At 37.8% G+C, this 15,139-nt stretch overlaps 1 protein-coding gene across 1 annotated transcript in view; it reads right to left on the bottom strand.

Moving 5' to 3' along the window:
• LOC148423093 (integrin beta-like protein 1) overlaps positions 1–15,139 on the bottom strand; it is a 35,995-nt gene that overhangs the window by 8,997 nt on the left and 11,859 nt on the right. Inside the window, exons 3-7 of the mRNA XM_088415114.1 lie at positions 12,666–12,812; positions 10,917–11,039; positions 10,579–10,719; positions 3,961–4,101; positions 2,740–2,886 (exon numbers count right to left, since the gene is read on the bottom strand). Coding sequence (XP_088271240.1) covers positions 2,740–2,886; positions 3,961–4,101; positions 10,579–10,719; positions 10,917–11,039; positions 12,666–12,812 — 699 coding nt within the window. The remainder of the gene's footprint in view (positions 1–2,739; positions 2,887–3,960; positions 4,102–10,578; positions 10,720–10,916; positions 11,040–12,665; positions 12,813–15,139) is intronic.

Genomic DNA, 15,139 nt, shown 5'->3' with positions numbered 1-15,139 from the left:
GCCATCTGACTGTAGTGTTGGCTGACTTGGTGAAAATGCAGGTTTTTAACATAACACCTCTTCTTAGATGGGTGGTGACATTAGTACTCCTCAGTTCTGTGGCAAGGACGCCATTTGAGCCTGGCTCTTTGGTATCATGATCAAGGAGTTGATTTTCCAGTCCAACATATTGATTCAAATACTGGTTAAGATACTACGTATCTCACACGTACAAATTGTGTTAGTTCTTTTAAATCAGCCCGTAGTATGTTAGTCAGTGACCTTCAGCGTTTCTTCAAAGTGAGTGTAGTAGTACCAGCTGGAGACCAGTGAAGTGAGAAGTCATCAGGATGACACATACTGTCAGAAGCGAGGTGTGGAGGGGAATCACATCGAAAATGTCACTCACAGTCTGCCTCACGGTTATTTCGCATCGGCTCACAAAATAAACTGCGATGACCCCCTTTAACTCTGACCTTTTTCTGCACATCAAATGCCAGACATAAGACTATGCGACCGTTCATTGCATTACGATCACACTTGGCGAGAAAGCCCAATGATGAAAGCAGGTGTTTCCTTGAGGAAATCCCACATGGTGGAAAGAATGTGCTCGCCTTTTGTGTCTCAGGGAAAGGAATAAAAAAAGCCTTTAAGCTGCTGGTTCACATTTTAGGGTTTTTCTCCGCTCAAGCTACCATCTGCACCCACTATTCATGCCTCCCATTCTTTCCTGCCTGTCTTACCCTCACTGAATTCCTTCAGTTTGTGCTTAAGCCATGGTGAAGCCAGTTGGTTTTAAGTCACTTGTCTCCTGCCCCCATGGCCTGTTCTACTGTACATTGCAAGTCTTGATTCTTTAAACAGCATGTTAAAAACAGTGGTGTTGGTTTAAAATTTGATATTTGTGTTGAATTTCACAGATGAGCCTCAACAACAAGGGGTACAAAAAATTAGCAAAAAAAGATACCAGCAGCCATTGAATGAACAATGATGTTAATTTTGAACAGTCTATGGCTTCATTGTTCTAGTTTAAAGCTCCATTTTATTGTAGCTAGTAGAGATAATTTAAAGGCACTGCTGGAGGTGCTGAAGTTAATTAAGCCTGCTGTCACATGTTCATCTCTCCTGTTTCATTATGTTATGGTGGGGAATTGACTCAAACCAATGTCTGGAAATAATAGAGGCTGCAATGACAAATAGTAGACATATGCTGAGGGTGACCAATCCTAGTTTGAATTAACACCAATTTGTACTCCTTCATAGACTAACTCCCTTTAATTTATAGAGCATTTCTGCTTATTGGCAACAAAACTGTTGATATCTGGCATTGGGTAAGAGGTGAGTTACACCCTGGACCGGTTGCAAGTCACTCTCCAATCAAGCATACACAGATGTCAGTGCTAAGAAAGCATGAGAGTGGCCAGGCTGGTCTATCAATATTATACACCACTAATAAACAATAGCCTATTGGGGTCCCAGGCTCACCATGCCAATAGCAGAGATTGTATTCTTCATGTTACAATACATAAGCATGATTTTGGATCTCTCCTGATACGGTTTATTACATGATGTGTGGGTTTAATCTGTATTGACAAAAACTGCATTCCGTAACAAAAATATCATCACTCATTAAAGTTCCAAAATAAACTTGGCAACATCAGAGGTGGTATTGCTCATGTTTCAAAACTTTTGTGTGATTTTGAAGCTGTCATAGTCACACCCCTGGGTCACCATGGCAACTATTTAGCTGTGATTCCCACTATTGAAAAAGGATTGTGAAGCTACCATTTGTTGATAAATATCCTGATTTTAGTTTGTATAAAAAATAAAATAATGATTTAACCCCTTAGTATTTGTCTTAAAAAAAATCATCATCTTGTTATTGCTTCCTTGGCACGTTTGTCCTGCCACATGTTTAACCCACTGCCATCAATCAACAGGCCACCAAGGTCCACCGAGAAGGAGCAAGCTGCACATCTGGTGAGCTTAGCGGGACTTTCCAGTGCCACGCGTATCCAATTTCGAGTCGGCCTATAGTGGTTTTTGGAGCTGCAAGAAAACGGGCTTCTGCAATCCAGCAGGGCCACTAATGAATCATACAGTGTCATAAATCACAAATCGACCAACCACCAGGTCACTGAAACTTTACCATGGCTTTAACGAGTGCCCCACCTTTATTAGAGAGACTCAAGCAGGTGTCTTGTTAGTGAGTGATAAATATGAAGAACTACTTGTTTGGGCCACCCTCCTAAAACAGCAAAGTCATTCATATGAACTTTGATCAAAATGGTAATAATGATTAACCCTGTTAAGAAACTTATAATGTAAATAATTTCGAAATACAGTAATTATCAACATTGATGTGGTAGGAAACAGATTTGAAATATTGATACACGTTAGTTCTTTAACTATTTGCTCGTGTTTAAGAAGAAAAAGATCACTGCTATAGCATTTCTAGGAAGGACATGATAAGTCCAAAGGCTAGTCATATGGCCCTGGGGGCTACCTGATGTCTGGTGATACAAAGTTGGTGACCTCTGGTGTGATAAGATCAGTAAAAAAATGATATTAAAAATTCTGTTTGTATTGCTCTGTTTTGATTGACACTGTCAAAAAGGTATTTGTTGAGTCTTCTTTGTTGTGGTTGTAGAAATTCAAAAGTGGCACTAGAAATGACCCACTTATACAGAGGAAGGTGAGAGCTGAATGCAGGGGGTTACCATGGCAACAGGCGCGCAAGAGGGAAGGACGCGGGTGTACCTCGTCCAAAGCAGGGCAGTCTGGATGTTCCCTGGCACTTCTTCAGGCTGCTCTCCAGAGACATGGAGCAGGAGAGCGGATGCTCGCACTTCTTTCCAGCCCAGCCAACCTTGCAGTCGCACCTGCCACAGTGACACTGGCCGTGACCTGGAAGAGGGGAGGTGAGATAAATCAATCACCCAAGCTAGCGCTATTCCTTCATGGTTGGATTAGGAAAAATTTCAGTCACAACCAGTATGAAGATTGTTTGGGGGTACCAATACCTCAAAGCTGCCCACGGTCTGTTAAACAACTCTTGTGGTTCCAGTGGTTCTTCACCTGAATTCGATGAGTTGGTCTCAGGGGTTCGACGAACCCTCCACTTGGGAGGTCAAGAAATACCCATCTCATTGTGTCAATTTGTGATGATACAATCCTCTGGCAGCAGATGATTAAGTTAGATTGCTCGGCCAATTAGTACTGTGGAGAATTTAGGATGTTTACTAGAGGCTGGCGTGTCTATGTCGTGAAACATGAAACTGGGGATTTTCAATACCTAAAAAAAGGTCAAGTTCTTAAACTTCAGTTGTTCACTGATGTAGACATAGCTCATACCTATGATAATAAGTCATTTGATGTAACCAGACCAAAGCAATGGAACAGGGAATACTGTCAAAACCGATGACAAAATAAATACAGCACGTCACCAGAACATGTTGGAGGACAATTAGCATTGATCGATCTGGAAGCTGAGCATGGACCACACTGGGATTTTCCAATGTGACAATGATCCAAACAAACAAGGTCAAAAAAATTGTGGTTGTCATGGGCCATTGCATTCTCCTTACCTCAGTACCATTGGGCCATTCATGTGAACCCAAATGACATAACATGGAGGCTTTTTGTGAATAATGGTTTACCACTAAGAAACCATATCTATCATTAATGGTTAAGAGTGTCATTAAAGTTCAAGGCAGATAACTCTGAGAAAATCATTCCAGGTTGTCCAGGCTATCTCTTAGAGACAAGAGACAAGAAGCGATTCTGTTTCTTCTGTCCGTCCTTTTCATCGCTTGTGTATCTAGCAGTTTAGCCTTCATGACTCAACTACATTTTTAGAAAGGTATCATTAGTGTTTACTAGTGCAGTTGTGGTTTTCAGTAGTGTAAAACTACACTTAACGTGTATAAAAACATGCTATGTGTAATAACCCTTACCATCCCAATTACAGAGTATGTTCACCTGAGCAGAAGTCATCGGTGTATCGGTCGTAGGTGGCATGGCAGTTTCTTTCGTCACACTCGCAGGTGTTACCGTGAATATCTCCCCAGTCGCCAGAGGGATCCACATCATAACAGCTACACTCCCCGCACACACAGGTGCCTAAAGCATAATTGCACACAAACAGGAAACACACATCCATGCACAAAACATTTTGTTTTCTTGTATTTCCACTGATATTCTTAGAATTGTGTGGAGGAGCAACACAAACGATTATACAGTGGGTTCCCCAACCTTCATCTTATGTGACATCCTTTTTGTTCTCAGTGGTGGTAAATAATGAAGTACAAGTACTTAAACACTTAGATTTAAAAGCCAACTGCTCCCTACTCAAATCTTTCTTTATCTTTATCTTTTACTCCTCTTATGACGTAAATAAAGAGAGTGGTCAAGAAATAAGTCAAGCATGGTTTGACTTATAGAGGAAAAAGAAAAAAAAAACGGACAACAGAAATGTTGACAACATGATCTGACAGTAATTATATTATTGTTTGGTACTCAAAGGGTTGAGTCAAGTTAAAATTCATCTCTACAATATGCTCTATGCGCCACAACTACTCTAAACTCTCCATTCGAGTTGATACTGCATTTGTGGAATATTAAATAAACAGCAAAATCCACACATTTTCATTTGTGTCAGGGGGTCAGCCATTTTTCCACTTGTTTGGGTAAAAGGATCAGTCAGGGCTCACCTGCTTTTTTTAATTTGGCAATAAGACGACCATAAGGTGAGATGTGATTCTTAAGCATGAGTACCACCTTTGTTCATTCTTTCATAGTGTGTTTCTTCTGCATCTTAACATTAGTTGAACTGCACTTAGAATCATGACAATTGTTCAGCAGCGCTCAGTAGTAATAACTGCATGTATCAGCCCCCTTGCCCCAAGTTTAAACCCTACCCTCGCACCTCACCCTCAGTATCTCATCACCCCAATGATATGGTTTACTGCACCATCTACACCTTTATTTCAACCAAAGAGTTGTGCATTTCATTTCATATTATATTTTGTATTAAGCACTGCATCACACACCCACGGTCCTCCTACTATAGAGATAGTTTTGAATCTTGCTGTGTATTAATGCATGCATTTAGCCCAAAGCGCCACCACCCAGCTGCTCGTGGTTTGACAGCATGCCAGTTGGTATATTATTAGCTAGGCGATGAGGAGCTACGCTACTGTCTCCTGTCAGTCAAGCTTTTCACACAGGAGAGATGAAGGTTACTGTGGAGTATAGAGAAAGACATTTAAAATGATCAAAAATATGTGTAGTTGTACCACGATGTAGATTGATGCAATTTTTTTTCTTTGTATCATGCATATGTATAATGTTTATAACTGCAAATCCATTTTTTACATCGCATGTATAAACTAGATATTTGGGGGGGAATTGTATCTGAAGGCTTAAATTCTGAATGAAAATTTATTGAAATACCGAATGATTTTGAAAGATCTTGAATTTTGTTAAAAACATGGCATGATATCGAAGTATGTATTTTAGAACAGAGGTGTCAAACCTATGGCCTGCAGGCCATATCCGACCTGCAAGAAGGTTCAATACAGCCTGCAAGATTATATCATGAAGCACAAAAAAATTAATCAGACCGAACCCAATTAATCTGTTTTTTATAATACTATAATGCCCTTGCATTTATTAAAGGATTCACTCAGTTGTGGTTCAGTCTGATAGCTTCCTTTATTGAAAGAAAAATAAAGGTACTGTCAGCTGCAACTCATGCTCGTGCTTGATAACAAGTAACTGATTCTCTCAGTCCTCATTCGCTGGCCTCCTTCTGCCTGACAGCAATGCACATTACAATACACAAAAATTCTTACTTTTAAGAATTGACATCCTTGTGCAAATTAACTTTGAAACGTTAACGTTGAAAAAAAAAAAAAAAAAAAAAATATATATATATATATATATATATATATATATATATATATATATATATATATATATATATATATATATATATATATATATATATATTTGTTATGTTTTGTTTTGTTTTGTTTTTATCCAGTCCCCTCATTACGGTATTCTTCCCGCTTTACGATAAAAACAACAAGGGGTTGCTTGTATATGTGTTCCTTTGTCTCCATCTTCAGACGTTTTAAGGTAATTGCTTTTATTTTCTGGTCCTCTCAAACTGCCTCCGCTGGTCTGCGTCACAACTCTCTAAGATACTGGTCTGCTATTGGTTGGCGTCACTGTCAAAATGGCAGTACGCTACTGACTAGATTGCGTCTGAGTGGTTAAAATAGATATTTATTGTGCATTTTACTGCTTGATTCAAACTTGAATGAGTGGGTCAAGATGATGATGATGTTTAAGAAAGAAGAAGATGGTTTATATGGAAACGAACCTGGAAATAATCAAGAAATAGCAAGAAGGCTAAGCTAGCCTAGGCTAGGCTAGCCTCACTAGGGAATATGGCCATAACAAGCTCGTCACATAAAGGTATATAAATCCTTTCTATATTTTTTATTTATGATGTTTTTAATTGTATACATGTATATTATACATACGTGGCACCCACTGTACTATTTTGATACTACTGTATTTTTTAATATGTATATACAATTATGATGTTTTTACTAGAGGTTTTACATGCATCAGCAAATTAACATAGATTTGGATTGCCTGCCATACGGCAAATTTGCGTTACGATCCCAAAGGAATCAGATGAATTATGTGAAATGAGATGCATATAAAGGAAGGTTTTGAATTAAAAAAAAAAAACCTAACAAAGGCCTTCACACATTTATAGATACAATATTTTCTCATTTAGTCATTTTTGTCACTCAACAGTCTGTCAGATATCTTATTATTACATGGTGTTTCCTGTATTAAGCCTACATTTTTCTAACAGAGAAATCAGAGAGATATACTGATACCATCCATCTTGAATTGCACAGTAGCTCTTTTGTTTCATACTCAACTGTAAACTAGTGGTGGGCACGAATCATTAGAATCAGTTAATTAAAAAAAATATATTTTTTAAAAAGGCATTCATGGAATTGCTTAAAAAAAAAAGAAAAATGAAAAAAAAACTAAGACCTATCCGCCTGCTACATTCATTATTAGTTAATATTTAATACACATTTTTATCCAATCTTGATCTACATTAATTGCTTCTTTTATTGTATTTTGAATCAACTGCTAGCCAAATGCCAATTGAGCGTATCCTTGTGAGACGAAAGTCTCGCAGATCACTGAATGGTAACATTGTCTTTCCTTCCTTGGTGAATCACACATCACTCACTAATGTTCACTCCTGAATGATAGTCCGTTCACGCACTTATTAGCTCAGGAGATGCAGATGGATCACTGAGAATAACAGTTCGTTCACTCACTGTCTTGTTAATGAATGCAAAATGACGTACTGACTTGTTCGCGAACGGGAAATTACATAGCCTATTCACGACTCACTTATGAACACCGATAGCATGGCTGCACATTCAGTAAAGTCCCAGATGCTGGCTCCTGATGAAGTAACTTCAATGTGAAAAATATATTTTACTTCAGTGGAGTGAAAGAAAGGAAACTATTGCCTTGAGTGTGGCATTTATTTATTGAAGTTGATGACCTATATGGAGATTAATGAGGTCAGGAGTCGATTACAGTTGGCCACTATGTGAAGAAATATTGTTCTAAAGTGTAATTGCGTCTGATGTCCATCCATCCTTGTAGACAACCCACCATACTTCCAATTATCCTTCCCAAATACCATTTCATCCTCCACAATAATCACCCCGATCACCCACAGAATGACCTCCAAATCTTCCAGATTGGCATCATCTTGTTTCATTGATGACTTTCGTGACAAACCTCAGCATCTGCAATCCCTCCCCCCAATTTATTCTCCCTCTCCAAACCTCACCTTCACAAGCTCCTCCAAGACTAACCCATCTTCTCAATGACCCTTCCAAATAACTATCCTGACCCCTAGCCTCCCCGATATGTCAGTGTACAGTACTCCTACTACTAATATTGAACTACTATTAGAATTCTGATTGTGGAAAGTCTCCCTTATATATATATATATATATATATATATATATATATATATATATATATATATATACCAGTAGCTTCTCAGCCCATGGGACACTCGATGAATACTTACTGGTTTGGCAGGTAATCGGTTATTTGTGAGGTTCATTTTCTTGAATTGTGCTACTAAGACGATCTATAAGCAAAGCTACTGGGATACCAACCTAAGAACAGACTTGAATTGAATGCAATGCCGCCAATATTTCAGCAGCGGCCCCAAAAGCTGCACAGTGGACATGGAAAGAGGTTGGATACATGAAATAGGAAATGGTTATGCTGCTGGATTGCGAACTAAGAGCTGTGTTTTTTTGTGCATAGCATACATTTTATCTGCAAACAGTGATGCCATTTGCTTATTTTGAACTTAAGTTAGCATCACCACCCCCCCACCGATATGCACACACACAAACATGGATATACATATATACAGTATTTGTGTAGTCATCATGCCTAAACGCGTGAGTTGTCAATAGTACGTAGTCGTTAACCAAGTATTGTATGTATAGTTTATATTTTTACAATATCCAGATAAGAAAAAAAAAAAAACACGGTTTCATACATGTACAGAAGCACCTTGTTTGACGTGGGCTTCTCAGGTAACAAAACAGGTGAGACAAAACAATGGATCAAGTAAGATATTGAAATATCCTTGTATGGAGCAAGGAAAGCTACAGTATTTATATGCATGGATGTTTGGTTATGACAACATTTTTTCAATTTGATTCTTGACTATGCTACTTTACTATTAAATTGACCATAATCCATATACTAATTCCTGCGGAAGCGAGGTGCTGGCAATGTGGAGGAAACATTTTTGACTAGCAAACCCATTAAAACGTACTTTGAAGTATTTTCAAATGTAGTCGAATATACTTTCAAAAGTGTTTAATAATACCTTCAAACTTACTTGCAAACATAGTTAAAGACTTCAAACGCAGAAGTAGGATAAATGCAATAGCCATCTTCAGTCATAAAGACGTTGTGTGAGTCAAAACAAATCGTTTTAGCCTTTGACCTACATTTTACATTTTACATTCTACATTTTACATACGCAAGTCAATAGCCCTTGTCATTATGAGAATAGAAAGCTATGCTTTTTCACATAAGGCAAGTCTATTCTAACATGCTTGCAAATAAGTCCAATTGTACTTCTAAGTACGTTTGAACAAACATGTCAGTCTGAATTATTACTATTATTGTTATTATTATTTTTTATATAGTTACCATACTCCACATCTTTCCAAAAAAAAAAAAAAAGTTATTTTCTGGACCTTTGCTTGCCTGATTTTTATCCAGTTTTTTGGCAAAAGAGCTTTGAGCAAGCATTGAATGTTAAACATTTTGCTCAACACTAGAACTAAATCCACATCTTCTTTTTATCTCCGTATTGTTCTTTGCACTGGTAAATCCTTTCTGGCCTTTGCCCTCTGTCTCTACTGCAAGATCCTGATAGCTTTCTACTCTGTGAACACAGTCAGTGTTGTGTCACTTGTTCACTTAAGCAGAAATGGGAGAGCTGTACAGTAATACAGTAGAAAATCACTCCATAACTAATTCTAGAGTGAAAAAAAATGCTCTGCTAGAATGGTATTTTGTCACATGAGGAATGAGAGGGTTTCAACAATCGAACTTCTGTGGATTTTCAGGTAACTCCTTGTTCTATTATGTGTATCAGTGCATTTCCTCAGGATGCAGTTCTCTTTTCAGCCGCCTCAACAAATCTTCATCAGATCATCTTCAATTAGTTTAGAACACAACCAAAAGCTTTTTGTCTAGATCCCAGAGGTTTCAGTCACATCACTCACGTTCTGTCATCCTTATGCTGTCTCCGATTTAATTTTAGGCTTCATTAGAAAATTTAAACAGTCACATAGCCCTCAATGGTGAGGCTCCTCCATACTGGAGGTTTCTGGTTTATGTTTACTGTTTTATAAGGTCAGTGCGGTTTGCTGAATGCCTTTCATTTAAAGTGCCTTGGACTAAATGGTTGCGAAGAGGGAAGTCTGGGCTTCCCTGGTAAAGCCCCCGGGACTCGACACAGGATTAGTGGTAGAAAATGGATTGATGGATTGGTGTGCATTGTCTGCTAATCTCTTATTTTCATCCACTTCAGTTACAATTTGAACTTAATGGCGACTGTAGTTTTATGGGCATTCATAATAATGCAGCAAAAATACACACAAGGTAACGCAAAAACACATGACGATCTAATGACATGGTTCTAAAATGAATGCAGCAACTGTCTTGTTTTTGTTAAATGAACAGTGGAAAAATATTACTTTATTTGATTGTATTATTGGATTTCTTTCTGTTTAATGATTCCAATATAATTTGTTGTACTTATTCAACTGTATTGTGCCCATTTGCATTAAACATATATTTTTTATATACTGTATATCATTTATGACTGTTGTATATACATGTTTTTGTAAAATGTATATTCTGAATAAAGTAATTTAAAAAGAAAAACAATCCCAAATGACTGTGGTTGCCCTGTGGCTTCAAAGCGGTTGAACAGACCTCGGTTGCTGCAGATTTTGCCGTCTGGAGATGAGCATCTGCGTTTGCTCTCCCATGGGCTGATGTCACACTGGAATTCACATTTGTCTCCATGCCAACCAGCAGCACAGTAACAGTTTCCACAGTAACACTGGCCGTGGCCTGGAAGCAGTGCAACACGCGACAACCTGATGAGGTCACTCCTGTTGAGGGTTGTAAATTGACACTCAAATACTAAATGTCGATATTTTTAAAAACACTGAATTATCATTACTCTTGTATATTTAATCCACAATTTTAGTGTCAGCATTTCATCATTTGGTTGCAATACTTGCCCAAATGAGAGTTTTGGCACATACCTCCACACACCTCACCAGTCTCTTCATCCAGGCACTCGCTGTCATCGCACTCGCAGAAGTGTCCCGTCACCAGGCCTTTGTTGTTCTCATTGTTGCACATGCAGCTACCACAGTGGCAAGTCCCTTTACACACAAAACGATTGCATAGGTCAGAACTAAAGTAAATGCCACAGGAAGCGTGAGGGAGAACATTAAGTTTGTGGCATACAATTTGGGCCATAAAATAGAAGATATCCATATTACTGTAGAGTAATAATTAGAGTAACTAATATTTGAAACCATTCTTGAAAGACAAAATAAAGTCTGACAAATATGCCAATATTTGACAAGATACACCAAGGTAATCATTCTGTAGGGGCGGAGCTCCATGCTGCCCACGGGTGGCTATTACCACACCTAGTTACTTTCTGGCCACCCCACATTTCGGGGAATATTTCGATATCTGTGACTTTCCTGTCATTTTCACATGGATTCAGTGTTCTTAGATCACTTATTACGCCGCTACAATATAATTAGATTTAATGTACTTTAAGAGAACACATTTCCAATTTACATGTAAACATAAAGTACATTAAAATGTAAACTCTTCAAGAATTCTTCTTTAGTAAAGAATCTATGATTCTTACACACATTGATAATCAACAAATTACTTTTACAGTATACCATCCACAGTCAACACATAGAATAATAAGAATAGAATAAATAAAATGCACACATACTGTATACCAATTTGTCCAACATATTCAAAATATGAAGGTGTATGAAAAGTATGGAAGGGACAATGTGTAAGACTCAGACTGCTTTTCATTAAAAAGGAATAAATTAAATGATTATCAATTTTAACAACCTGCAAATAGATGTGTTATTAATTACCAACAGTATGTTTTAAATATAATCGTATGTCTACACCTCCTGCTTTCTGTCGTAAAAAAAAAACAGTCTAAATCTTATACATTGTCCCTTTAAGCATCATGGACAAGAAGTGTTGTTGCATGATGCCAAAAGTCTTTCATACAATCTCTTTCACAAGCAGGAACAAACCTGTCAAATGCAACATTTTAAATTGGCAAAATTGAAGAAATTTTTGTGTCAACATGGCTGTTGGGTATGTTTTGAAAGAATGGGCTATCATTTGCAATTTGCATGCAACATAGGAGTGGTAGACCGAGTGCATGAGCATTATCTTGTAAGCTCAGCAAAATGTTGATTTTTACATAAACTAAATTCTGCTTGTTTTAGAAAACGTGTTGAGAAAATTTCTGAATATCTGTGCATTTTATTTCATGAAATCTTGACCGTGGGTGATATAACAATCATTTCTCAGTTAGACAGGTGGTTACAAGCAAGCGGAATTGTGTATACACATTCGTGTCCGTATGTGTATACACACACTTCATTTTCTCTTTGAAATGTGACACCCTAGCCACCCCACTAAAACATTTCTATTCTGCTGCACAGAATACTTTTTCAAAAATATTACAGTGTCCTCATAGTTTTAAAATAGGTTATTATTTTTTACATTGATTTTAATAAGAATAACCTTTTTTCAGTTCTTCCCAAATTTTGTAAATTTTCGACTAACTAGGGCATCGCTTTTCATCTGAAATCCTACTAAATTGTTCCCAGGAGGTTTCTTAATAAGAATGGATAATCAATATTCTCCTAAGACTGCAGCTATAAATTTTTGGCTGGTGAGTTTTTTGAAGATAAAAACGGATCAATCCGGCATTCCGAAATGCAACATTGCACCTCTGTTTGAGCACACCACCCCTTGGGGATTTCGGCACAGCTCCTTGCTCTTCTTTCCAGAAAGATTACACTCCTCTTGGAATTGGCAGGCCTCGCCAAACCAGCCATCGTCACACTCGCACTTCCCGCAATCGCAGTAGCCGTGATCTGTAGGGAAACACCACATACTGCATGCTGTTTATTAGGCAAGGCATTTCATATACAAGCAACTCAATGTGCTTCACACAACCGAGGCTTAAGGCATTTACAAACACAACTGCAAAGTTGCGCAACCAAAGGCACTACATTAACAACATTTAAGCATGTACACGCAAGGTTAGAAAAAGTCATTTAAGCTCATAAAAAAGTAAAGAGAAAAAAAAGTTAATGTGAAGAGAATAAAAAAGTAGCTTTCTAAAATTACTAAAAGACAGTAACTATAGTGGTAACATTTTAAAATGCTTAGAAGAGCTTCAAAACAGTGAGAATGCCGAAATGCTGTGATTGATATAAATGTGGACCGTAAAGCCCAGGATTCATGGTGGATGTTAGTGTAGATTTGCAGGGGGAAGTCGAGGAGTTCATTAGAGAGCATTATATAGCCAGAGTTGGGAGTAATGCATTACAAAAGTAATGAAATGTGGTAGTGTACATTACACACAAAAAATATAGTGATAGTTTACTCTCTACAACTGAGAGTAACACAATGCATTACAATGCATTTTTTACCTGAAAGTGATGGGTTTTTTTTTTTACACCAAATTCATCAAAAAGACAGCGAGATCGGAGGAGAAATGTCCAGGGAAAATGTTTAGGTCCTGTTGTTAGTTTCTACAACACTAGAGTGTGGCCGCAGCAGACCAAAGCTTGGATATGGACCACGAGAGTGACATATACCCGTTACTTTCAGTTCATCAGAGATAAGGACACAAAGAATATAATAGCTACGTTCATTTTGTGCGGAAAACCTAACGAGTTATCAACTTTGCGTAATAGCACCAGTAATTTGACAAAACATTTTGAGCACTGCCATAGTAATGTGAAGTTAGCGAAAAAAGCATGAGGAGAATGAGTGTAGGGCTTAAACAAAGCAGGCAAAATTATCGTTTTCGAGCTCAGGGATGCCCCTTTGACCTCAAGAGGTTAGGAGACTCATGTTGGAGTATGTGGTTCGTAAAAGATATGCTGCCACTTTGCTAAGTAGATTCGTCAGCTTTTCAAAACCTTGTCAGCAAGATCCCTGTTGCACCTAGCAATAATGACAAGGTAAGCTAGCTGCTAAAATTACCCCCATCTATTTTTAAAACGTCTGTCCCTCACCTAGCCGACTGAACTTATTTGAATGTTATCATTGATATTGTGGAATGCACTAACTATTCCTTCCTAAAGCATAAACAATGCATCACTATGCTGTCAAATTTATAAAGGGATTACAATGCAAAAAAATATTTGGTATCTGTGTCTTTAAAGGTTTACAATACTGTACTATACAGATCAAAGAATTTGTCATTTTTAGGCTTAGGACAAACTTCCACTGGATGTGTAATGAGCGTAATGAGCTACATTTAGAATGCCAAATATATATTTCCAGGTATGGAGGTGAGAGTAATGCAATAGAAGTGTAATGCAGTTCTGAAATAACTTGCCGAAGACTGTTAAAAGCATGTACATTTTATTAACTCTGTTTAGAACAGACGTAACTAAGAGGAATCATTTTGCTGATTGCTGTTAGCTGTTAGTGCCACCACCCTGGAATGCATATGGTGCCATCATTTCTGTGTAGTTTAACATCATTCTCCATGAAGAATGAAGTCTGATAACTATCAAATAAAAAAACAAGCAACAATTTGGCACAATTCTTTTCACTTTTTCCAAGAGGAATTTATTCCCTCTATGTGTCACTCAAGTCCTGATGGAAACATTCCGCCTACCCCGGAACCCAAATAAACACATCTCATCTATCTGTCTAATATTGCAATGTTTGTCATTTTCCGTGAACCAAGAAATAGCCTCCTAATGGACAAACTACAACAAAAACACCACACTGTGATAGTTCCTGTCTTGTTAGACAAAGTTATTATTTTGTTGGCGGCATTCAAAGCACAATGGGTTATTTTCTCTTTTTCCTCTTTTATTGGAAGAATTAATCTTTTTGTCACTCAAGCCACAATCAAACCTCTGTTTTCCAATTATCAGGGTACCGTTTGGGGAAAATAAAAACATTCAAGGGAACTACACTGAGGGTGGGTTGAAATGTTCTTTGAAACCTAAATCATGAAAACACAAGGCTGGTTCCAATTCCACCACACCACAGCTCTTATGACCACCACCCAAAAGATTGAAACTTGTACACGGCAGGCGGAATTTCCTGAGACAGACGAGAACGTTTTTTTATATGTTACTTCATTTGGTAGCAAGGGGCTCTGTGTGTCACACTCAATCATTTTCTCGATTCATTCATCATGTAAATCCAGTGCCCTTCTCAAGGGCTGTCA

This window comes from Hippichthys cyanospilos, chromosome 5 (genome assembly GCF_059441005.1).
Source record: "Hippichthys cyanospilos isolate Australia breed blue-spotted pipefish chromosome 5, RoL_Hcya_1.0, whole genome shotgun sequence".
Taxonomy (NCBI): domain Eukaryota; kingdom Metazoa; phylum Chordata; class Actinopteri; order Syngnathiformes; family Syngnathidae; genus Hippichthys; species Hippichthys cyanospilos.
Note: the sequence above shows the minus strand (reverse complement) of the source record. Positions and strands in the feature narration are given on the sequence as shown.